At 36.7% G+C, this 27,271-nt stretch overlaps 1 protein-coding gene across 5 annotated transcripts in view; it reads left to right on the forward strand.

Moving 5' to 3' along the window:
• Positions 1-27,271, forward strand: part of LOC135213515 (serine/threonine-protein kinase 10-like) — a 230,948-nt gene that overhangs the window by 100,076 nt on the left and 103,601 nt on the right. For 3 of the 5 annotated variants that reach the window (XR_010314149.1, XM_064247427.1, XM_064247429.1), the window contains 5 exons: positions 4,591-4,611; positions 7,066-7,142; positions 8,079-9,165; positions 13,805-14,029; positions 26,116-26,242. Coding sequence is in view for 4 of the 5 variants with exons in the window: in XM_064247427.1 (XP_064103497.1) it covers positions 4,591-4,611; positions 7,066-7,142; positions 8,079-9,165; positions 13,805-14,029; positions 26,116-26,242 (1,537 nt within the window). In the remaining variant the exon portion in view is untranslated. The remainder of the gene's footprint in view (positions 1-4,590; positions 4,612-7,065; positions 7,143-8,078; positions 9,166-13,804; positions 14,030-26,115; positions 26,243-27,271) is intronic. The other 2 variants (XM_064247428.1, XM_064247430.1) reach the window with 1 other exon arrangement.

Here is a 27,271-nt window from a genome sequence, read left to right on the forward strand (position 1 = left end):
TAGAATTAAAGCATTTTAGCTTACAAAGTTGACCGAAGGTTGAAATTTTGGCAATTATCGTTATTTATATGAAAATATCTCAAAACTGATAAAAGTTACAACCATGGGTTGTCTTTAGTTGTATTGTGCATGAAATTGCACACATTTCCATATATAAAACTTTATATAACGGCTAATTTTAAAATGGTGCAAACATTACCACAATCGCATGTATGATTTTTTTTCGGAAGAGTTACCGCGCGGACGTGAGGAAAAAGTTTTTTCATAAATTCACCATAAATCGAAATATTGTGCTAGAGACTTCCAATTAGTTGCAAAATTAAGGTAAATGATTGAATATTACTAAAATATAAGAGTTTTAGCTTACAATTGCGTTTTTCGACCATGTCGGTAGAGTCAAAGTTGACCGAAGGTTGAAATTTTGGCAATTATCGTTATTTATATGAAAATATCTCAAAACTGATAAAAGCTACAATCATGAGTATTTTATTGTTGTATTCTACATAAAAATGCGCACATTTTCATATATAATACTTCATGTAACGGCTAATTTACAATGGTACAAAAATTATGTCAGTGACGAAATAATTTCCGAGATGTGTCACAGATACTTTTTAGTGCGGCAAGAAAGAAATTCGCGCTTGCGCGCCTGCGTAATGATTGTAAACAAAACAACACCTTGATCCGTGAACTCCCAGCATCCCCCAAGGCGCGTGATTCAAAAGTTTTAGGCTGGTAGGCCTATAAGTATTTTTCCGCGAATTTTAAAAAAAACTTTTGTAAGTCGACGTAAAATACGTCCAGTCGGCACACGGGAGACAAAAAATGTCGACGTAAAATACGTCCAGTCGGCGTAAGAGGGTTAACCTACTGTTGAAAATCTCGGCAGGATTTAAGGTTTACTTTTTATACTCTGTGTATTAGATGACCCTCCCCATTTTTTGAGAGATTTTTAAAGGTTAAAAGGTCGCCTTATACACAGCCATATATGGTACTTAGCTTGTAAAATTTTTGCAAGGTAGTGTTATGTAGACATATGCAGTATAAGTTTTTAATCATATTCAAATCTTAGTACAGTCAACCCCGTTATTCACGGGCTCTGGATTTGCGGACTCACATATTTGCGGATTTCTCCATGGAACTTATATACCCATTACTATTTGGCGGAAATTCACATATTCACAGTATTTTTCAATAAGAAATATCAGTTTCATGAGTAAATGCTTGTGTTGTGATAAAACTTAAAAAATCCTAGCTATTCACAGAGGGTGTCTGGTACGCATCCCCCACGAATAAGGTGGGGGTCCACTGTAGTGTGCATATTAAATAAGGATAATCATATCAAAGGAATGTTTACATCTTGTAGCGGTTTTGAGAAATTTCAGAAAATGGAACTGATTTCTTTTTTGACAAAGTAAGTAAAAGCAAGGCTTGAAAATGCTCGCCTAATTGCTGCTAGAATAGAAAAGGGAGTCAGAGTATCATAAAACTTTGATAATATCACTTGACATAGAGTGAGTTGTATGCACAGAAGCTTGAATGTCAAGTCATTGACCCCTGTGGGCATGTTCCATATGAATAGGGTTCATCTTCAGAGAAATTGAAGAATATTATGAAAGGAGATTCAGCAAACCAGCTGATTAGAAGGATAGGATAGGATAAAAGATTAGTTTAACCAGACATCTGAGCAGCAGATAAGAAGTACTGTATTGTAAGATTGAGGTGGAAATCTCATTAGTATATTAATTTTAGGTTGATGGCAAGAAAGTAAAACCATACAAAATGAGGAAAATAGTATAGAGGCATACCATGAAGGGAGTGGTACTAAACTGTAGGTAGTAAACTGTAGATGTAGAGACGTTGAAAACAAGAACAGGAAGAGCAACCTGCATTTCACAATTCATGAGGAAGTTGCTTCTGTATTTATATTTGCAGATGATAGATTACATGGTTAGAACAGGAAATTTGTTGTGCAGCAACTAGAGAGGAGAAAAAGTGACTGAAATGGGTCTTAAAAAAAATGGTTGGGAAACCCCAGTATGGTGTAGAAGATGTACTGCAGAAGTGTGAATTGATTCAGTGACCAGAGAAATAACATTTCATTTTACTTTTAGGACTAGAAACTAACAAAATCTGTAAGTGTTGTAAACAGCATAGTAAACTGCATTGTGGATAAATTACTATATCTAAAAAAGTTGGGTTATGGTAATGCCAGTGATTTATAACAGGAGGAATTTTCAAGAGTATAAATGGTTCAAATATTTTCAAACATTTCCCACATAGGCTATTTTTTCAAATTTGAGTTTGCAAACAATAGCTTACAATTTCCTTTATTATCAGCCTCAGGTGGTCAGGCCATGTAGTACAGAATTCTAAATGATCTTTGTCAATTTATCAGTGAGGCCCCTTATTTAGGAAGTCTCCAAAGTAACTATTCTTTTTTCACTTAGATTTTCTTTTTTCCCACCATTTTCATTCATTTTTCATGTCTTCATTTTCCATGAATGGTGTTTTAATATATGATGCCTCTGCTATCTGTAGAAAACTGAACCCTCTTCCAGAGTTTTAAGACAACACTTATATCGTTAGGCATTCTTATAAATTTTGTTCATCTTATTTTTTAAGAGCTAGATATATTTTCAGCAGATTTTTGAGGTTCCCCTCAAGATTCTCTGGAGAAAATCCAGTCAGTTAGTTGAGTCTTCCTGTATGACTTTATGGAGCTTCTATTACTTTTTTAATGGTCACATGGGATTATCTTGCATTAAAAATTGCAGATATGTACCACACTTTCGAAATGGTGTGTTTTCAACTGACTACATGCATGAACCACGGTTCAGAATAAGGCTCATATATATTCCATGCTTGACTTCTATGACAAACTAGACAGAAAGGAAAATGAGTATAGAATCACATGGGTCATCCTTTTTTCAGGCATCAGTATTTGGGGGTAGATGCTGACATCCTTCCATATCTAACCCGAAATGATTGTCACACACTAGGGGGCCATGTCATTATGGATGTGGATATTTCCCCTATTAGTATGATCCTTATGGCAGTAGTATGATAATGACACCACAGATTGAAATGGTTGTAATTTTTCTGAAAGTGGTTTTTGTTAATTTCTGCTTATCTAAGTTTTGTTTTTTGTATAATTGAATATATTTCTTGTGTCCTTTTTTCCATCTTATTTCAACAGGCATTCCATTTTCTTGGACCTTGCCTACCTACCATTTTTGGTTAATTGAATATGCGTCTATGACTATTACTGTACTATCATTTGTGTAGCAAATAGAAGTCTGCCTTTGCCAGTGCATGCAAAGCCTATATTGTTTTTAGAACATTGCTATAAATGTCAGTCATATACATTAGTATGATAGCTTTTTTCTGGATGTTGAGTGATTTCTAACATAATTTCTGGCATTCAATGTTGGTAATCATCACCTACATTGTGCCTGTCTACATCTTTAATAAAAAAAAAGTGATGGTCACTTTATTCTAAATAAGTTGGCTCATGGTTTTTCCTCCTCTCTTATTTCAATTTATTTGGCTATGTTAAGAGGTAAATTGACATTATTAATAATGATAAGTTAATGTCTACTTTTATTATTGACTTAGTTTGAGTCAGCTGTTGTGTCTATTAACCTTGTAACTCTCCTTTATTTATCCCATTCCCATTCTCTATGAATGACTTTTCCATAGTCTTAGTTCCTTTTGTCATTTTTGGGAGTATTGATGAGGGACTGTGACCCATCTGCTTCTTGTTTATTACTTTTGCCTTTAAAGCTTTTAGAATTTTGGATTTCCTTCTTACATTCATACCTTGAAATGAGAGGATGTGAATTGTTTACCGCCTATGATACATTGTGGGGACTAATCGTTTTGATGAAGTAGACTTGATTCAGATTGCCTCGGGTTTCTACAAGCTTGATGAAAACTGTGTTCTGCAGTTGAGGAAATGCAGCCTAAGGTTTATTATTCTTTACTTGCTTCCTGTAAAAAAATCTGATTAGCAGTTAGTTATAAGGCACTTTCATATGAACAGTTCAGGAAATGCAGCTGAAGGTTTATTATTCTTTTCTTGCTTCCAATAAAAAAATCTGATTAGCAGTTATAAAGTACTTTCCTATGATCTTCTCTCCCATCTTGTAGAATATTATGAGGATTAAGTTGTTGTTTATTGATAAGCAGAAGGAGAGGTGTAAGCAGATAATGGGGAGTCTCCCTGGGTTGGTATCCTCTTTTGATATGTTCCCCACCGTTGATGAGGGAATTTGGAAATCTGGATCATGTTTGATTTACCAAGTGGGGTTACAAAGCAGTGGTTTGTACATGGGTTGTGAAACAATTTTCAAGGAAATTTGATCAGGGAAAATGCATTTTTCCAAGTTCATGACAGGACATGCAAGAGTGTGAATTAACAGTTGCATACATTATACTTTAGTCACTCATAAAATGAGGTTAATGTGAAGGGGTGCACACACAGTTTTTAATAATTAAGTTTGATGGTATGTATAACTATAGTGTCATTGCTGTAAATTATGAAAGTATTTCATTTAATGGTAAGTTTATTTTATTAATTTCCACAAGCATCATTTCCGTATGAACTTTGTAAGTATAATACTAATCAAGCAATTTTTTTGGATGTCATTTTGTGTATTTTTGGCTGTCATATTGTGTATGTCAATTTTATGCAAGTATGCAGTGTAAGTGAAAGTGCATGTTGAATTGTATTTGTTTGATAATACTATCTTGTGTATTTCCAGTTTAGTTATTTGAAGGTCTGTCTATGAGGTTTTTCAGGCATTTTGACTTTATGAACTAAAAGTCATGCTGTACTATTTTGTTGGTGGCAACAGTTTATTGTCTTTTCTCATGAATTAGAAAAATATCTTTTTATCTTTCAAAATGTTGAAGGGTTGTGCATGGGGAAAAAGAAGTCTTTCAACATATATTTGTCCCTTACTCAGAATTTTTCTGTAAAATACATTAGCACAGTGTGTATATTGTGTTGAATACCCTACTACTGTATGGGGTATGAGATTAGTTACATCATATTTTAAATATTTTTTAAGATGTTTTTTCCCTTTTTTTTGGTGAGGGTAGTCTCTTCTTAGTACACTGTTAGTTATTCAGTAGACTGAGTGTCATAGTTGTACAAAATCAATGTTCCCCTTGAGAAAGACACTTATCAGAATCATTCATTTGTTCATTTACTTTACCTTTCTCCTTGTGTGGATGAAATGTGTGATAACTTGTTTTTGGATTTTAAATGTTAGGAAACTGAACAAATCCTACTTACCTTTTTTGTTATAAATTAGAGGACCTTTTATCAACTTCACTTGGTGTAAGAGGGTTCTAGTTAAACATGATACAGGGTCTTCAGGTCTTGTGAAGTCGTTTTTGGAGGACTGAAGAAGTAAAACGGTGTGCACCGTAATAGTCTCTTGACCAAGAGAAATCTGTTAAGTACTAATAGTGATTCCAAAGTATAGAGGAATATTTTAATACTGAATAGGGTATACCAAGTATACCCTATTAAGTATTATTGCATTGTTGTAAAGATAAATTGTTGCCCATAGAGGTATAAAAACAAGTTGCATATTTCCGTATAAATTTAAATAAGCTGAACACTTAGAAAAAATACTTTGATGATTATATAAGGGTAACAAAGAATTGATATACGTATACACTTTGATCATAAATGATTCACAAGAAAACGTTACTTTTATATTGTACAAAGATACACAGGTAATACATGCTGATTATAAATAAGTTACATGCATTTTGTATCCAGTCTCTCTAATATTCAGTTCCTGACCTGTCATTAATTGGGTTATGCATTGTGCACACTGAAATGTTTCCTAGCAGTTAGGATGAGTGAAGATGACTACATTGTCATTGTTTTTCTTTGTGAATCAAGTCAGTGTACATGCCTGGTTTTTCCAGTGTTTTGTGCAGGTTTTACGTAGGCTCTGCCATAGGTATTGTGTTAGCATGTCTTAGTGTTTATTGCTCCATTTTGACTGGAGTGACCTGATATAATGGGTGTAATGAAGAATGTTACATTGAGTTTAATGTTAAAGTGACTAACATTGATTTTATTGTTTTATGTGGGACCGTTCTCACTACAATGAGAAAAACCTCCATTGATTTCTGCCAAAGTCACCAGCTTCTTTTTTATATCAATACAGTATATACATACTCTATGTTCTTTGGTGTACTAATTGAAATGGCTGGTTAAACAAAAGCGTATGTGCTAGAATTCCAAAATTGAGATTTTTTTATCAAAGCTACATTCAGTTCTTTTTATTACCACCTAAGTATTAATCTTACAAAAGCCATTGTGCCTAGTCGAAATAATATTCATTGAAATTGATTTTACTTAAAAAGATATTACATATATGAAATGATTATTACATTCCACTACAGTAAACCAAAATATTAATATGAGGCATTTTTTTTTAATGCTAACAGAGACAAGTAGATAAATAATGAATAGGTAAATTTGATGTTCACATTTTGCAGTGTAGAAAGTCCCCTTTTTGGTTAAATAATTTTAACTCTAGTGAATTTTTTAATATGTAATTTGCCAATATATTGATAAGAAAATTATTTGTTGGTATTTTTACTGCTCATATAGTTAATAAGGTAACTGAAGAGGACTAATTCCTCATGATAACATTTGAAAAATTACTTTGTCTTCAATATCATTGGATATGCAATTGATTTGGCATTATTTTAGTGACTTGAGTTTGTGTCATATGAAATTGATGCTTCGCAGCAAAAGTAAAAATTTGTAAATAATTTGTATGGTATGAAAACAGTTTGCCTTAAAATTACATAATATATACATACAGTACCTGTATATCACTCAGGTTTGGCATTTCAATTTCCTTGTTGTGAGGCCAAATTGGTTTTCCTAAATATTGAACAAATATACACATTTTTTTGTGTTTTATGTCAAGGGAATTGAATAAATGTGGATGAATGCAATTTGTCCCAGAGTTGAAGAATTTTACTGGGAAATATGAAGTTTTGTCTAACAGTTTGTTTTCTTCGCAGTGAAAGACCAAGAATCTGTTAGTATGCTGACAATTGAAGAAGATAAACCTTCCACGCCTGAGAAAGAAAGCAAGGAGGTAGGTGATAGTAGTTTCATTGTTCTGTATATTGTTGGCTTTATAGACTTTGTGATTTGCTTATTGATAAGGTTTTCAGTGGTTTGGTACCATGGATTAGTTCTATAGTTGAATAAGAGATTCATAGAATATGTGCTTAATAATTTTTAACTTTGATCATCTCTGTATAACTTCCTCCTCTGGGTGGATGAATTCCAGACAGTTAACCAAGCAGCACAATTGAGTAAGCATTGAACTGGGAAGAGGCTATGGGTAGGAGTTCAAGATTAGGGCATTGCACTGTTGAAATCATTATCCCAATGTGGCTGATTTCATTTTCCTCTGGTTTAGGTTGATATATCTGTAAAATTGATGTTACCCTTAAAGTAGAAGCTCATATTTCAAGTCTTTGTAGTGGTAACAAGCTTTGGTTTAAACTAGGAAAATTTTGAGTGTTACACTGTTTTAGTAAAAGTATTACACTAAAAATTTGATTCTGTCCATCTTAAAATTTAGGTAGGTCTCAGAGGTTGTACTATTTATGTTAATTATATTATTTATGTAGATACACATAAGTTTCAGTCTCTATACCTTTGTTACCTATTTCTTTTAACCTTTTTCCTATATTCTTTGCACAGTTTATGTTCGTGTTTGAAAAATGTACTAATTTTCCTGTTGTATTTTAGCATACCTCACCAGCTTTATTTTAAACTTTTCACATTTGGTTTTTATTCAATGAAAGCTCGCTTAGCAAGTTAATGGACTTATCTTTTTTGGCAAAAATTTTTGGACACAAATAACAATGATAGTAATAAAGTCAATAATCTACCTGAAATAGATGGTAGACTACCTGTAAATGATAGTTTTTTATTTGATTATGTAACTACTAGTTTTTTATTTTATTTATATTTAACCAAGATTCTATAAGTTATTTTACAAATTTTTAATTTTTCATAGGTTGCGGTGGCAAGCTCAGGTGAGCGACGTATATCCAAAGGTCCTGCTCCTCCTCCTCCTATTAGTGTTAGTCCTGCCAGCACTCCATCTTCTAGTGCTTCCTCCACTCCTTCAAAGAAAGGACCTGCACCTGCTGTTCCAGCTAGCACAAATGCCTCAAAACCTAGAGCTCCCTCACCAACAGATAAAGCGTCAGAAAGTGTAGAATCCGAAACAGTTATTAGTACCCAAGTTGTCACAAGCCCCAGTAAGCAGGTTCCCACAAGCACACCTAATAAGGGACCAGCACCGCAACCGGTAACGCCTTCTGAAAGTCCCATGCCTAAAGAAAAGATAGAAATAACAATATCCTCGGTAGACATTCCAGACAGTGAGGAAAAGCCCCAATCTGTGGATGTAAAGGTTGATGTCAAAACTAGTGTGCTTCCTGAAATTACAGTTGAAGAAAAGATGGATGTTGATGAGTCTGTCACTAAAGAGCCAAAGAAAGATGCTGTGAACAAATACACTGATAAAAAGGTGGTCAATGACGAAGTGCTATTGTCAAAAGAGGAAGAAAAACCCTCATCTGTACATATTTTCAGTGATATAGATCCCGCTTTAGTTGCCCAAGATGCAGAACCTCTTACTCCTCCCCCTCCTTTTAAGGACACTAGTTCAGCTTCTAAGATAGCAGTACCTGCAGATCTCAAGGAATCAAGTGATACAAATAGAGATAAACATGTACACGAATCTGATGAAGAACAAATACCAAGTGATATTGAGGCGAAAGTCTATGCTCTACCATCGCCCCCAACTTCATCCCCTACAACTCCCCCAGAGTCTCTGATAGACACAGCAGTATTGTCACAAACCGCCTCTGCTACAGCAGAAAGTGTGCTTAAAGAAAGTAGTGAAGCTTCCTTTTCCCCTCAAATACCTGTGGTACCAGCTCCTCAATCGCTATCCCCTGAACCACCAGCTGAGACCATCATTGCTTCTATTGGTAGTGATGCTACCGTAATAGTACGTACCCCAACCCCAACACCACCTGATGTTCCCAGGACTCAAAGTCCTACAAGGAAAGAGAGTGTTGTCACTTACTCTGGTGAGTAGTTTTTCATTTTGATATAGTTTTACTGAGGAATGTTCTTTTCTGACCTTTTTATATTTTACCAGGATAGTCATGATCATGACTCTTGCTAGATGCTTTTATTCATTCAGGTGTGAATGGTGGTAGTTACTGGCTGTATATTTGTTTGTATTTAAATTATACTGGTTGTAAGGTGCCACTAACTCAGTGTAGAAGATGCGTTATGTATTATCAACTGCATATAGAGCAATGTTTTCATAACATCTTACAAAATTTAAGAAAAGTATGTGGAAATTAGTTTTGTGAATCATTAATTACATGAAGCCTGTCTGTAAGTACTTTTTTTTTTTAAAGTAGATTGGCATAATTTGGAACTAAAAAATTCCAGTTTTGAGATTTTTAAGCTTTCCATAATATACCTTTGCAAGTCACTTGAGAATTTTTTTTTTTGGGGGGGGGTAAAAAAAATCTTGTCTCAGGCATAGCACACGACATAACGTTTTTCATTTAGCTGTTGCTGTAAATGTATTTCTCGTTTTATAAGGCTGGATTTTTCATTTTGCTGCTGAATACATTTATTCTTTATTGTAGGATTTTCAAAAAGGAAAAGAACAACAAATGACACGTCGAAGTTCACCTAAAACTTTTGGCCAGTAACCTCTTCATAATTTTAAGGGTTGGGATTAAGATGATGTCGATTGAAATTGTGTGAATCAAAAAGGGTTACAATCATTTGTATGAAAATAAGGATAAATTTTGACGGTAATGATCATGACTACTCTTAACGAAAAGAAAGGTAGAATTTCTAAACATTTCTTTTATACATTTAGGGTTTTTTCTAAATTTTCACAAGTTAATTTGTAATGGTGATGTAGAATAACATTTTCTCTCAGAGATAAGTGAATCTGAACCTTGAAGAGAATAAGTACACTTTACATACTCAAGGTAATTTTCGATTTTATGATTGTTGTATTTTACCTTTTAAATACAATTTTCTTACAAAGTAAAAAAATTCCTTACAAACCCATTAGCATGGCTTATCACGAACAAATTTATGGTTGTGCAGTTTTCATAGTAGACAGGGCTACAGGTCCTATTTATTCCATGTTTCTTCCCAGTTTAAAGTCTGAGGAGCTATTCATCCAATGTTTTTTTTACAGGATTCTGTTTCTTTGTACGTATACTACTTATTTCCTTATATTTGAGTATGAACTTTAAAAAAAATTATGTTCCTTGTAGCTTTTTGGTTTATACAACAGTTAATCCCGAGTATACACATGTAATATGTTCCAAGACTCATGCAACCCTGAAACTGTGGATTATCGCAAACCCCAGTGTAACAGAATATACACGTGCCGATCATGCAGACAACCTGTTTATAAATTCTAATGCATACTGTATGTATGGTAACTGTTATTGATTATACAGTGCAAAGAATTATAATAAATTCAAGGTTACAGTATTTCTTATACAGTATAGTACATATTATGTAATGTAGAAGTAATTTTAAATTAAGACCATTTTTGAATTACTTTCGTTTGAAGGAGGTATGAGAAGGGGTTTACGTGTGTTAGTTTAGTGGGATTACCTGACTCACAACTAGGTAGCCATTCTTTGACTGCTTTCATTGTCAAGTAGGTTGTCCTCTCATCAGAACTGTTAATCAGTTGCTCTTCTTAAATTAATACCAATGAATTCAGAGCCGATGGAATGCTGTTTTTCGACAACGGCATTTTATCAAAGCATCTGGTAAAGGTGAAAGTTGGCAGGTGTACCTAATTTTTGCAAGTATTATGTAGTAGCTAAGTTTGATGTTTAGTTTTGATATTTATAGAGTAAAATGAAGTGGCCGATGCCAGAACTGAGAGAATCACAGAAAAGAATTCTAAAACCATTTGTGAATTAAACGTAATATGATTTCATGAGGCTCTGCTCATCCACCAGGTAGGCAGTAAGTCACTAACAGTAAAAGGTGAACGTATATGCTTACACAGCCTGCTATGCATTTCAGAGGCCATGACACAGTGTTCTTTGTAAACAACTTTTAAATGGACTTTTGGATTTCCATGCCACTTCATCTTAGTTTTCGGAAGTACTGTGCATCGCCATATGCATTTTAAAGTGCCGCAGTGGTGTGGTCGGTTAGGTCTTGGACTACCACCTCGGTGGCTGTGAGTTCGATTCTCAGGCATTCCATTGAGGAGTCAGAGATGTGTATTTCTGGTGATAGAAGTTCACTCTCGACGTGGTTTGGAAGTCACGTAAAGCCGTTGGTCCCGTTGCTGAATAACCACTGGTTCCATGCAATGTAAAAACATCGTACAAACAAACAAACAAACAAACGTGTTTCATTAACTTTTTTACTTCAGAAATCAGGTTAAAGCTGTGCTTAGTCACCCAACCATCCACATACGTGGTGATGTATCAGTGACATCAGTATAGCGTATCCTTCACTATACCTTATCAAATAGTATTTGACTTATGGTTGAATGTAATTTTACCTAGCACGGGCAATATGAAATTGTTTAAAGCAAATTAATATATTATATGATGCTATGTAATTTTTTAAAACTGTTTTAATCTATAGGCAAGGGTGACAGCTCTGTGTTGCAGATACGTCATAAAGCAACACTTTTTCGAAACGGTCTGAGTAAGGCAAGAAGTTGTTTTTTTTTATGATAGTAAACGGGTTGATTAAGCTCCATCTATCAATTCAGTATACTTCCATAAAGTAGGACTGTTAGAAACACTCAGTGCTTAGTAGCATGGAAATCCATACGTCTGTTTAATATTTGCTTATGACAGACGCTATTTCATGGCCTCTGGAATGAATAGTAGGCTTCAACAAATTCGAGAATGGCCAGCAGGCTATGGAACTGTCCCTGTGGTTGCAAGACCTGTGAATAGATAATTAGTTCTATAGTGGGTATTAGTTACCTGGCAACATTCATCTCTTGCTGCATCAAATAGAAGTCTATTAGTGTCGGGAGTTGAATTTAAACAAACCGCTTTGTCTTTTTGTATTCCCAATCTGAATGGATGTAGATCAAACAAATGGGCTATAGACTGGTTTGTTATGTGGATGAATTACATACATTGAATTATTTTGTATAAAGTAAAAACAATACAAATACTATGAAGAAATTGGAAGAATTCCAGGCTAAAGTCCCAACAGCTGCTGTGGAAGTTGTGATGAAACCTCTACATAATAATTAATAATAATAATAAAATTATTGAGAATGATAATGCAATCAAGGGAATGATGACAAACCCTACTCGTCATCACTGATATCGCTGAAGCCTAGGATGGGAACTAATATTTATTAATGAATATGTCATCAGCAAGTGGGCAGGCCCACAGTAAAGACATTTTCCCCATATGCAAACTTCTTTCCACTGGGTGGAGCCTCATTACGTCATAGGTTAATGTCTATTGCGTTCAAAATCCTTGCCACCCTATTTTGATGTAGGAAACTCACTTTTACTCTGATAAATACCAGAACTATTGAACTTTGGTACCAAATTATGCTAAAAATTGAGTGGGTATAAAATATACACTTGCCAACTTTCACCTTTATCCGATGCTTTGATAAAAACTTATTGCCAAAAAACAGCATTCCATTGGCTCTGAATTCCTTAGTACAAAGTTGACTTATTGTGAATTTTATTAAGACATTTTTAATCTATTGGATATTTTATTTAGTTATTTCTGGTAAAACGATTCAAATTTGTTAAAAAAATTTTGCCGTATACATAGCCAAACGGGTTTTATGCAAACTATGAACTTATATTTTCACATTTTCTTTGTATAATTCCATTTTAATGGCGGTCAAAGAAAGACTGATGTGCCATGAGATTCTATACCTGGTCGGTGACCAGCTTCCACCTTGTATACACATGAATTGCCAGATGCCACAGATTCTTTACTTTACAATCTTCGATTGTTTTTAACTGGTTTCCAGCTGGTGTAAGATTATCCTATCCTATTGTTAAAACCTATGAAAAATACAAATTGATAAAAGAATTTGTCATTTTAGAATGCTTAACAGAATTGCATAAGATGAATGCAACTTCTGGATGATCTTGTGAAAGTAGAAATATGACTTGGTGGCTGGGTTATAGTATTGCTGATAATAGTAGTGATCTCTTATTTGCAAAGCAAATTGAGATGGTAAACTTCTCTAGTTCATGTTGAGTCTTTGAAGGTCCTATTTCTGACCATTTTACAGGTGTGAATAATGTTGATACATTTTCAAATATAATATACCAGTTGGTTTAACTCTGCTGTTATTCCTTATAGCTAATAATTATATACTAATATACATCTTCACAGCTATTCTTGCAAAGATGTGTAACTTTTTAGTTGATAATTTAGCGTACTATTGTATATTTTAGTAATCATTCTTTTAACATCCTTAAGTACCCTCTAATCTTTTGATAGATAGAGTCTTAATTGCATTTATGTTCTTCAAAGAATTAGTATTTGCTATTTGTTGTTGTGCCTTTTAAAAACCACTTAGAATACGATGCTGAATATCGTCATCTATGATAGACAGTAACTGTTGGTAATTCTGTAGAAAAGACCTTTCCTATTGCATTGATAAACGGTGAACTTTATTCACTATTTTTTTTTTTTTTTTTTTTTTATTAACAGGTCCTTCAATAATAGATGATGTGACCAGCAATGAAGCAGAAATTATGTCCTTAGTTGATGTAGAACAAGAGTCCCCCATACATCATCCAGTTCCATCTTCACCATCCCTCTCAGAAGCAGAAGAACAGGCTGTGCGAATCCTTGAATCTGCAATTGAAAGTGCTGTTGAAACTGCATCAAATAAAAGTTGTCAAGATGGAGAAGAGATCAACTTGACTTTGACAGGTGACTGGATATTGTCTCTTAGTTGGAAAGTTATAGTTTTAGTGGTTTAATATTTTTCCAAAGTTAACTTGTGTTTTCATCACAAACGCATTAATTGATAATAATAGCTTTTTTGCTTACACAAAATTGTCCTTCCTACCTTCAGTACCTGAAAAGATAAAAGAAAATGACAGACAGCTGGTAGTACTTCACAGCTACAAGCCACTTTTTGTGTAGTTACTCGAGTGTTCACCACTTCCATAAATTCTTAAATATTTTATTGTGATCTTTGTTTTCAAAGATTACCTTTATTCATTTTAACTTTCATTCATTGCTGTTGTAATTAGTGTTTGTTCATTATAGCCCATTCATTTTGATAGTCCTTATTTCATGTAGAACTCATCCCCATTGCACCAGTTTAACCCTGGAAAAATTATGCCCATCTCAACCAGCTGTACTTCTTATTGTGTTGTGCAACTTGGTAGCATGCACATCATTTGCTTTGCTCTTCCAGATTGTCTGTGCAATTTTGAATTGTGCCAGATTTGCCTGTTTCTAAATTTTCTCAATTTTTTTCTAAACTTTTATTGATGTGTGTTAAAAGAATGTGTTTATTTTGAAAAAAAAAAAATGAAGATTGACTCTTTTTAAGGGATTTGAGTAAGTACCCAGTCTGAGTGTTTATGTGGGGATGATATCTGGAAACTGCAGAGTTGTTTAGGGTTTATGTTACAAAACTCCTGGAAAGGAGAGGTGAATTTTTATTGTGTTCCCTAAAGACTACCCATTTGGCTTATAAGGAAAGGTCTTGGTGAGGTACTAGGTTTTGAAGAGCAAAGGTCTCTACTGCATGTTTTTACGTATTGGGGCACGGCCTTGTGGACCCAATTGTAAATGAAAAATATTAGAGGGAAAAAATGGAAATTAGAGGGCTTTTGACTTACCTTAGATAACTATAAAAAGGATTGATTTGGTTCTGGGAGGTCACCAGGAAACTCAACTGATTAATTTACATTACATTTATTTACAAAAGCACATGGACTGGCCTGGGATAAAGGCACGGCATAGAGCCACGTGGGCAGAGCGCTGTATAATGTCTGGATCGCTCCTATCTCTCACAATATGGAAAAACTGGCCACAATCAAATCTAATTCAGTGCTGGTTTCCAAAATTGATAATAGGTATCTTGCGTGCGAGGAGACATGACTCGTGACTCAGCAAAAATCTGGAAAAGTAGCCAGATTAGATACAATCTAAAATAAGGACTTCTTGCACTATATTTCAGCTACAAGGGCAGTCACTTTTATTTAATGCACACTGGGGAGGAACTCTAGTGTTTTAAATGAAATGTTCAATGAAGACTTTGTTTGTCTGGGACTATCACAAAAGGCGGCATGCGGCCACGAGGCAGGGAAAGGAACAAAGGGATGTTCATTTGAGAATTAGGAGTCCGAATTGGAAAATGTGGAAGAGTTTACTTGACTCGGAGGAAAAGAACTGGCAATATGACTTTACTCAAGACGTACCTGGATGCCTCATGTAGTGGACCTTTGTAGAATGTGGCGTCGCCTTTGTTCGAGGTCTGGGGCACCAGTTAGCCCCTTTGTAGGCCTATGGGCAGGCTGGCTTGGACATCTGTCCTGGGTAAAGGTCTGTGCTGGACTGAGAACAGATCAGGGTAGTTTCGAATGGCCTGGGTTTCACACACAGCCTCCGGCATTGTCTGGAAAGATGTGAAAACACAGCCAGCGAATTTGGGGGGAAAAGAGTCTTATGCTAGGAATTCCTAAAGCCCACATCGAAGCCTATCTAATCCCTGCGACCTGCCTTTATTACTCTACTCTAGGCCTATGGTTAACGGCTTATTTTCTCTCCCCGCTACTAACGGAAATGCCGATCTCTGGCCTGCTTTGTGGTTCCCGCCTAAAGTCAGCTGATTAGGAGAAAAATGGCTGCTCTTCTAGCAATTGAATAATTTAAATGACTGCTGGGTAGATGAGGTGGTCAATAACGTAATAATGTTTAGGATGACCAAAGGCTCCTCTTTGGCCAAAATAAGGGTGGCTTCCCAACCTTATAATAGTACTCTCAAGTCACCATTAGTGGCTTCTCATTGAGAAAATCAGTGTGATTGCACTTAAACATATCTATCAGAAAACTGCAGACTAGAAGCGCTAATCATTTAGTGTATGCTCTCAAGCTCTGCAGGTAAAGTTGAACTAGTATAGTTGGTGAAGCAGAAGATTGGTTTTGTCTATACTGCTATTCCATGCAATTGACTTCCTGAGTTGGTAGGGAAGTTGTTAGGCTCATTTTGAAGCATTATAGTTCCTTTATTGCTTACTATGAGATTCAGGGTCTCTGTAACACGGTTTTTTGGACTTTGCTCCTTGTCAAAGCATCGGATGTAGCTGAAAGATGATATATGTATATTTTACAACCACACACAAATTTTATCAATAACCTAAATCCGACAGTTTTAATTTTTATAGAGTAAAAATTATCTAGCCGACGCCTTGGCCAATGATTACGACCCAAGAGTCGAAAAACATTCATTATGTAAGCAAGGTAAACACACCTTTTGACAAAATGTTGCCCCGCCCATCCACCAGACAGAAACTCCATCGGCTCTGAAACCCAAAGACTTTATGAATGGCGGAACGATACATAGATGTGGGTGGGGTATCAGTGCTTGCGTAGTAATACTACTGTAGCAGTAGTGCCGCAACAGTATAGCAGTAATGTACATGAATTAAACGTTTAGGCCAACTGCTGGGATCCTTGAGGATCATTTAGCATTTCTTACAACTACTCGAGAAATTAGTTTTTATAGCCAGAAGTTAAATTTTCTAATCCAACAATGCCCATGGTAGCCTTCAGTGTTATCCTGAATTATAACGAGGCGAAAGTGGGTGGAGCCTCATGAAGTCATCATTCTGACGATAATTATTGGTGAAGGTTTAAAGCCAATATACGGTACCGGCTATTTATTTTTCAGTAAATAGGTAGATAGCCAATAAATAAAAATTGCTTGACATTAGATATAGCAGTTATCAAATCAAGCTTGTTTACTATATTTTTGAAAATTACCAACTATTCCCTACATCTTGTCAATCTGGTTGTGACCTATAAAATAGACTGTAATTTCTTAGGAAACCTATTTTGGGAGTTAGACTAATAATCTAAGTGTTTTTGTATCTATTAACATATTTTGTTGGTTTGTTCATTATGACAATTATTAGTAGAGAGGTCCAGAGTTCATAAAGGTGTACGTACTGCTTTGCTTGTATTTAAATTTGTATGTCATTGTTGCCAGAGGTTTAGCCCTCGTTACGTATAGCCAATCATCCATCGAGAAAGAGGGAAGAAATGCTGTCATAAGTTACGTAACGAGTGCGTTCGAAACCTTTTCTCTGAGTAAGTTGGCCCGTTTTCAAAAAAAGTCACTTTTACATTATAAGTACCAAATTTATTCAACCTACGTAATGCAGAATACAGTCAAAATTTATGTGTAGATATAATATGTATTCTAAATAAGCGTTATATTTATGAAATGCTTAGATAAAAAGTTATTGCGAAAAAACCGTGTTACAGAGGCCCTGAATCTCATAGTAGGTCATGGTGGGACTGAAGCTGTTATGTCAGCACTGGTAGAAGCAAGATCTGTGTTAAGCCCTGAACCCCTGCTTCCTTTTGTTGGTGCTGAAGAATCTTTGCAAGCCTTCATATAAGCCTTTAGATTTGGCTTTAGTGTTTTTATTGATGCTTGAAGTAATCTTCCATATGGCTTTTGCAACATTGAGACTTATCAATGAATTTCACACACTTTCAAGTAAGATAGTATTCTAATAGATGCTGGCAACCTACATTTAGACTACATTGAAGAAAGACTTATGCGTCACTAGGTTCAAGCATGGTCTCTTGACTTGCTTCTACCTAGGCTACGTATTGGATGCCAGATGCCACAGATTCCTTGCATTTACAATTTTTTATTGTTTTTAACTGGTTGCCATCTGGCACCAGAAGATTTATTTTAATGTTAGGACTGAAATTTTGTTAGCTGTGAAAAATACAAATTGTTAAAAAAATGTGTCACTTTAACCCTTAAAATTTTGCTTTAGTAAGATTTCAGCCTGACTGATCAGTTTAGATATGCGGAGAGTTTAGGAACCAATTTATTTGGCAGAATTTTTGTGGTTTACTCATTTTTAATTTCCATGAGATGTATAGAATATTACTCTTTCCAGTTCAAAATATTTGAAATGACAGTATTTAGGTAATTTGTAGATGAAATGTGGCTGCTGGGTAATTGTCTGTTGTTATGATATGTACTGACCTCCTTAGGTTTATGTTTGTATTCCTGACATTGTTGAAGAATGCTGAGTTGATTTTACCAAGATAATCTGATTCTATACAATATGTCCTAAGTCGTCGGAGTCAATTTCTTGGTATGGAGTGGTCTCTGCATGAGGACATAGTGGACAGGCTGTTTCTCCTGTGGGGAAGACCCATGTTAGGCCTCTTCACCACATGCTTCAGCAGGAAACTAGAGGTCTACTACTCAGTGGTCCCAGATCCTTTCAGAGGACACCCTTGGGGACAATCTAGAGGTGTATGCCTCCTCCCACTGTTCTGCTTGATCTGTCAGGTCCTGAACAGAGTAATGAGTTCCAGGGATCGTGGGATGACCTTGGTAGCGCCTCTGTGGCCCCAGGCAGACTGGTTCCCAGACTTGTCTCTTCTGTCAGCGGTTCTGAGTGAGAGAAGTGATTATATATTGTATAATTGTTATGGGTATAGATAAGTGTGATTATATATTGTATAATTGTTATGGGTATTTTATGCATTGTTGAAATATGGTGGGTGTCCTATATATAGACAACATGTGGTAGATTCTAGAAGGTGTCTGTTGATGTATTTAAGTTGTGTTGTGACGTCATAGGCTGTGACGTCATAGACAAGATGGCGGCGGCGTCGGCAGGATGTAAACAATAACACGGGGCAGTAGAAAGCACGTGTTGGTGGTGTGTGGTTGGTAGGGGAGAGCTCTCTGTCTGGTAGGAGTTGTTTTTTGGGTCGTAAGTCTTGTGGTGCTGGTGTTTTAAGGTGATTTCTGGAGTGTACTGGAGTTGGAGAAAGCGTACAGGTGGGTAGATTATTCATTTTTATAGAGAAAGAAAGGAGTTAGGCTAGGCCAAAATTCAAACTGGTAGCAGAGCGTGGTTGATCAAAGATGCCTGGATCCGACAGTGAACAAAGGGAGACTACTAGATGGAGAAGGGAATGTCCTAGGTTTAGCGGGATACAAGAAGAATACAAAGAATGGAAAGGTCAAGCCGAAGATTGGCTATTGTTGTATGGAGAAGATACAAAATACCCGGCGATAGAAATGAGAATGAGCTTAAAAGGGAAAGCCCGAGAGCTAGTGGAAGCATTAGATAAAGATAAACTTACTGGTACAGAGGGTCCAAAGTTAATCCTAGAGAAACTAGATAAAGCCTATCTAAAAGACTCGGTAATGGAGAATTACGGTAGAATAAAAAGATACCTTCTAATAAGAAGAGATCTAGTGAAAATATGGCGGACTATTTAATTAGATACGAGAAGGCAGCATCTGAGTGTGAAAGAGCAATGGGGAAAGGCGCGCTTGAAGGCGAAGTCAAGGGGTATCATGTAATAGAGCAAGCAAATCTCACGGAAAATCAAAAACAAATGGTATTATCGGCTTGTGGGCAAGAAAAGCTAGAGTACGGAACAGTGTCGCAAACAATGAAAAGACTATTTGAGGGATTAGGGACTAAAGAGGAACGGGAATGGTGGGGTTCGTCAGAAGGCAATGCCAGTTCTGGGAGAGGGAGGGAAAACCAAAGATATCGGGGAAGATGGAACCGAGGAAGGGGTGGTAGAAATCCTATAAACAAAGAAGGGAAGGTAACAGTATGTGCAATATGCAGCTCAGAATGGCATTGGGCTAGGGATTGTCCTCAGAATTTTCATAATAGGAAGAAAACTGAAACAAGACTAGAAGAAAATAAGGTAAAAACAGAAAATGGGACAGAAGAAGAAGAGGTTTATGTAGGAGAAGTTAATAAAATAGTGGAAGCATCATGGGAGGTGGTTGATGCAATTTTGGACACAGGGTGTAAATCAACAGTTTGCGGGGAATTGTGACTAGCACGTATTGTCATGGATTTGAGTCAGGAAGAGTTTAGGAGAATGAGGGACACTAGGACAGTGTCTAATAAAGTGTTTAATTTTGGTGAGACATCTTATAAGTCCAGAGGAATAATAGAAATACCTGTGATACTAAAAAACAGAAAGTTTTATTTGAAGACGGAAATTCTGCAAGGTGATATACCCTGGCTGATAGGTAAGCAAACCATGAGTAAAATGGGTATGACCCTAAATTTGAAAGAAAATTGTGTCATAGTAGAAGTATTAGGGGGAATGAAAGTAGAGTTAAGAGAAGACGAACAGGGTCATTTAAGAGTGCCTATAAGGAGGAGGAAGGTAGAAGAATTATTACTGGAGGGTTGGAAGGGAAAGAATCCGAGGGAAATTAAGAACACAATGAAAGAAATTACATTTACAGTTTGGTCATGGAAGTGGAGATAAAATATGGAAGCTAACAGAGGAAGCACAATGGAGTAATGGGTTAATCGAAAAAGAAAAAGAGGAAATAAGAAAGTTACTAACGGAACTGATTAAAAATTGTGAGGTTTGTAAAAATACAAAAGAAACCCCGCCAAACCGGTAGTAGGCTTTTCTTGGAGTAAAACGTTCAATGAAGTCGTAGCGATGGATGTGGGAGAGATAGAAGAGAGAAAGTTCTTGGTAATAGTGGATATGGCAACGAGATATTGTCAGGCCTGTTGGATAAAAGATAAGAAACCAGAAACTATAATAAAGATACTTTTGAGTGCTGGTTTGCTATATTTGGAGCACCCTCCAAAATATTGTCAGATAATGGGGGAGAATTTCAAATGAAAAAGTAAGGAGGATGGCAGAAAAATGGAATATTAAAGTATTAGCCACAGCATCAGAATCTCCGTGGAGCAACGGATTATGTGAAAAGACCGTAGGCATGATCAAGGGAAGTGTAAGGAAGATGATGGAGGAAGAGGAAGTAGATTGGTCCCTAGCTTTGAAATGGGTAGTGAGTGCTAGGAACTGTTTAATGAATAATGGAGGTTTCTCTCCCAACCAATTAGTATTTGGAAAAAACCTTCACTGCCTAACCTAATAGGAGAAGAAAGTTCTAGTCCTGCAAGCAGAGAAAAAGGGATGGAAGAGGGTATGGTAAGGGACACACTGAATGCAATGCACAAGGCCAGAGAAGCATTTATAAAAAATGAGTCCTGTAATAAAATAAGAATAGCGCTAAACAAAAACATCAGAGAACATAAATTTGAAGAAGCAGTGGTAGGAGATGAGGTATTCTATAAGAGGGAAAATGAAAATGAATGGAGAGGACCTGCTCAGGTAGTGGGAGTATCGGGGAAAACAATAATAGTCAAACATGGGGATTCTTTAAGAGAAGTAGCTAGGATACATGTGACAAGACTTCAACGACGATCACCAGATACAGAAGAGATATCGGCTGAATAGATAAATCCCATGGGGTGAAGGTAGGTCAGATGGCCCAAATGAAGGGAAAGTAGATTGGCTGGAAGGAGAGGAGATAATAGGTGAGAGAAGGAATGCAGACCAGAAAGAAAGACTATAGAAAGAGAGGTGATAGAGGAAACAGTGGAAGATAACGGGCAAAGTGGGTCAATAGAAAGCGAGTTAATGGAAGAGATACCAAAATTCAAAAAGGGAAATAGAGTTAGGGCTATAAACAATGATACAGGACAAGTAGAAGAATGGACTAGTTTTAGGTCTTGCAGGAAAAAGATCAAGCCAAGCATGGGCTGATTCGTACAATATACGAGACTCACAGTCAGGTGACAAAGGGTGGGTTAACTTGAGGGATTATAGTCAGGTAGAAAAAATTGAAGATGAAGAGGAGGTGTTGCTGGGATTTGAAAATAGAAGCATAATGGAAGCTAAAGAAAAAGAACTTCTAAGTTGGAGAGATAACCAGGTATATGAGGAGGTAAATGATGTTGGACAAAAAGCTATATCTACAAGATGGATAGTAACTGAAAAGATAAAAGGGGGGGAAAGGATATGTAAAGCAAGATTGGTAGCTAGAGGGTTTGAAGAAGAAATGGCTGAGTGGGAAAAGGATGCTCCCACATGCAATGCTGAAATTTAAAATTCTGTCTAACCATAATAAAGGTGAAAAATTGGAATTGTTATACATTGGATGTCAAAACTGCATATTTACAAGGTGACGAGATACAAAGAGAAGTGTACTTGAAGCCACCAAGGGAAGATGGTTGGAGGGGATTATGGAAGTTGAAGAAAAACAGTCTATGGGCTCAAGGATGCAGCAAAAGCATGGTATTGTAAAGTGGTGAAAGTAGTGAAGGAGCTTCAAGGTGAGAGAAGTAGACTAGAACCTAATATATTCTTTTGGAAAAAGAACAATAAATTGGAAAGGCATTTTGTGTACACACGTAGATGATTTTTGCTACGGAGGAACTGAAGGATTCTTAAAGGAAACGATTGGGAGATTGAAAGGGAAATTGCAAGTAGGAGAACAAGAGAGTAAAAGGTTCAAGTATATGGAGTAGTAATAGAGCAGAAGGAGAATAGATTTTCCCTTAATCAGTGGCAGTATATAAATTCCATAAGAGAACCAGAGGCTAGAAGATATACGGGTAATAGAGTGCTAGAACAAAAAGAGTTAACAGAGTACAGATCAGTGGTAGGACAGCTGAATTGGGTATCACTACACACGATGCCAGAAATATCATATGATATTAGCGAATTAAGTAAAGCATTTAAAGAGGAACAACTCAGGATATGAAGAAACTTATTAAAATTGTGAGAAAAACTAAGAGCATGATGGGCGAAGTTACAATAAGTAGATGGAAGAAGAAAGGGTTTATTGGGAAGCCTATGCAGACGCTTCATTTGGAAACATAGAGATGGCCATACTCAACTGGGTTATATTATTTCTTTGACAGATGGGAAGAGGAGAAGTCCCATATGGTGGAAGTCTAGGAAATCCAGGAGAGTGGCAAAATCCACCATTGAGGCTGAAGCCCTGAGTGTTGGGGAAGCTGTAGAAGGATTGATATATTTCAAGCATTTGTGGGAAGAGGTAGTAGGAGGGAGAAATTTAGAAGCCTTGGTTAACACTGATAGTAAAACACTAATGACCGCCATCAAATCGAGCACTGGTGTAAGTAGCAAGAGATTAAAAATAGATATTGCTGCAATAAGGGAAACCATTGAATCCGGGGAAATAAAGGAGGTGAGATGGATAAAAGGAAAGGAGCAAGTGGCTGATGTATTAACTAAAGCAGGAGTTTCAGGGGAATGTATTAGAAATTATGTAGAGGGTAAAGAGTTGGAGGACGAAGGAAATTAAGAGGGGAATACTAGGTTAGGAAACAGTCGGAGGGGAGGGAGAAAGAGATAAGTGTGATTATATATTGTATAATTGTTATGGGTATAGATAAGTGTGATTATATATTGTATAATTGTTATGGGTATTTTATGCATTGTTGAAATATGGTGGGTGTCCTATATATAGACAACATGTGGTAGATTCGAGAAGGTGTCTGTTGATGTATTTAAGTTGTGTTGTGACGTCATAGGCTGTGACTCATAGACAAGATGGCGGCGGCGTCGGCAGGATGTAACAATAACACGGGGAGTAGAAAGCACGTGTTGGTGGTGTGTGGTTGGTAGGGGAGAGCTCTCTGTCTGGTAGGAGTTGTTTTTGGGTCGTAAGTCTTGTGGTGCTGGTGTTTTAAGGTGATTTCTGGAGTGTACTGGAGTTGGAGAAAGCGTACAGGTGGGTAGATTATTCATTTTTATAGAGAAAGAAAGGAGTTAGGCTAGGCCAAAATTCAAAAGAAGTTCCCCCTTGGCACAACCTTCTCTGCCAGCCTCATGTGGAGAGGTACCACTGGTCGGTAGGGTCCCTATTGCTTCACGCCTGGAGGTTGTCAAGTATCCGACTGGTGGCTTTTCTTGCAGAGCAGCATGTCAGATGTCCGGGTACTTCAGGAGGTCTTCGTCAGCCATATACCAGGGCAAGTGGACAGTGTACTGTGATTGATGTCGCCGAGAGGGTTTCTCTCCACTCGGAACTTCTGTTCAGCAGATAGCAGATTTTCTGATCTTTCTCAGGAATGAGAAAGGCCTTTCCATCTCTGCTATCAAAGGCTACAGGGCTGCATTGGGATTGATTTTACACTTGAAAGGCGTGGACATCATTTCACCCTGGGAAATCTCTTATGTTGTTCAGGAGCTTCAAGCAATCGTGTTCACCTAGAGAACTCAAACCTCCTAGGTGAGATCTCACCCTGGTTCTGGTTTGTCTCACTCGGGCTCATCAGAGGGAACTGACTTTTAAGACAGTTTTCTTGTTGGTCTTGGTTTCTTCGAAGAGAGTTGGAGAGCTTCATGGCTTAAGTTATGATGTAAAGCATACCAGGGGTGGGGGTCTGTGGCTTTCGAGTTTGTCCCGGAATTTTTGGCTAAGACTCAAAATCCCCCGGATCATGATGACAGATTTGCCTTATTTTCGATTCCTTCGTTGAATGAGTTTGTTGACAACGATCCTCAGGAGTTATTGCTTTGTCCCATCAGAGCACTGCGTTGCTATCTGAAAAAGGACTCATCACCCAAGGCCTAGGTTTCAGACTTTTTGTTAGCATGGGCTGAGCCATTAAAAAATGTGTTCAAGAATACCATTTCACTCTAGCTTTGTGAGGTGATTAGGCAGGCCTACTCGTCACCTTTCAAGTTCTGTCATGGATACTGTGCATGCAAGAGCACATGACATCAGAGGATTGAGTTCCTCTCTGGCTTTTAAGAAGAACTTCTCTGTTCATAGGATTTTGAATGCTGGTTCCTGGCTTTGGCAGACTACTTTCACTTCCTTTTACATGAAGGAAATGGCCCACAGGTCCTTGGACTCTTTTTCCTTGGGTCTGACAGTGGCTGCCCAACAAGTTGTGTAGCAGCAAGGGAAAGGAGGAGTGGTGACAAACCCCTTGTGGCCTACATGGTTTGTTGCTATCACAGATTTTTCAGCACTGGACAAGTGGGTTGTGTGCTCAACCACTAGTCTGATAGCCTGAGTTTGCTCCTGGGTGGTGGCAGTGTGGAATCATAGGTATGTATTTCTGGTGATTAGAAATTCATTTCTTGATATGTGGTTTGGATCCCACAATAAGCTGTAGGTCCTGTTGCTAAGTAACCAAGTGGTTCCTACCCACATGAAAAAAAAGAAAGGAACTGAGCCTTTGGGTCAGCCCTAGGAGAGCTGTTAATCAGCTCTGTGGGCTGGTTAAACGAAGATATACTTTACTTTGTTGAACAGATGGAGTTCTCCTAATCTTCCGTGAATGCAGTGACATGTCTCATTGTGTTTAATCCCAGTAGGCTGAGTCTTTAGATACCAATGTATCTTTCCTCTCATCATGGGCTTGGACCCTCTTGTTCAGAACTCTTAATTTTTGGTAAGGGTGGTCAGGTGTGCTGAACCTCCAGTCAGTTCAGGATTCTCATACCTCCTTCCAAGTATGAGAAATCCTATTGTTAAGACCGAAGGTTTGTTCCACATATGAACAGATGACAAATTTTTAATCAATTTGTATTTTTCATAGCTAACAAACCTGAGGTCTTAACGTTTATTGCATTGTCCATCTCTAGCTGCCCCTCTTATAATCTTGGGTTGGAAGAAAGAGTAAGTGCGTTATGCAGTTCAGATGCCACAGATTCCATGGATTACAATCTTTTGATTGTTTTTAACCGGTTTCCAGCTGGCACTAGATTTATCCTATTGTTAAGACCTCAGGTCTGTTAGCTATGAAAAATACAAATTTATTAAAAATGTTTTTTTTTATAATAATTCTACTTACCTTATATATAAATAACCCCTTATGAATGGTAATGTAAATTAAGTAGTAGGGCTGAATTGTATGCATTGGTTTTAAATCTTTTAGAATTTTTGTAAATACATAATTTTCTATATTCAGGAGATGATGATGTTACTGAAGTACAAGTTGTGTCAAATGATGGTCACAAATTAGATGAAAGTGAAGTGGTTATTTCCAATTCCTCAATCTTGCATGATGAAACGGAGCCCCAGCCTGTGTCCCCTAAGTAAGTATTATTGAAATGCTTGTAGTATTTTAAACTATCATACTTTTAATTTGTCCAATAATATTTTTTTTCACTTTCCCTCATAATTTTATCACCCATCGCACTGTATCTGCCCCTGTGATCTTATCACAAATATTACAGTACATATAGTACTTCCATTCTCATTTCCTAATTCATTTTACCTTAGTGCACCACTCCTTAAGAAAAAGCAATGTACGTAGTATAAATTTTTCCTGGTACATCATCTTATTTTCAACTTCTATGTAGTGATTCAACAGTTTTAGTGTTACTCTCCATGTTAGCTGTTAATTGGTGCAATATTGTTGCTCTGCCATCATCATAAGAATTTTAGTACTATTTGTGATAATCTTTTATGTTCATCACTTCAGTCACAGGAAAGGTTTTACAACGACTGCTTCTTAATGTATGTTATCATCTTTGTTAAGAATTTAGGCCTTTACTAGTATGTTCGACTTTGGCTACATAATTTAGGAATGTGTTCCATTATCGTCAGTTATATAGGGAATTTATATTGATGCATTCCACCTGGAGCCGGTCTGACTACCAACACATACTCTGGTTAAAGTTATTGAGTATTTTCTAAATCTATGTTACTATTAGACTGCAAGAAATTGATTAGGGATACTTTCAGAGTAACTAAAAATATCTGGGGTGTGTAGGATTATATTCTGCTAGATAGTATTGCATCAGGAAGCCTCATCATTTTTCAGGTGAAGTGTAATAGAACACTTTAATTTCATTAAAAATGTCCTACAGCATACCAAACAACATACCATATAGAGTGGTACCCCTACATACGAAATTAATCCGTTCTGAGGCAGCCTTCGTATCATGAGCTTTTCGTATCTTGAACCGCATTTTACTTGTAAAATGCTTAATTCGTTCCAAGCCCTACAAAAACACCCCAGTAAATTATATTTCCAGGCTTACAACACATGTTCTAGGGTTACGACGCCGATCCGACGGAAGAAATAAGACTCCAAAAAGGCAAAATACTGTACATACTTG

Source organism: Macrobrachium nipponense, chromosome 43 (assembly GCF_015104395.2).
Source record: "Macrobrachium nipponense isolate FS-2020 chromosome 43, ASM1510439v2, whole genome shotgun sequence".
Lineage (NCBI taxonomy): Eukaryota > Metazoa > Arthropoda > Malacostraca > Decapoda > Palaemonidae > Macrobrachium > Macrobrachium nipponense.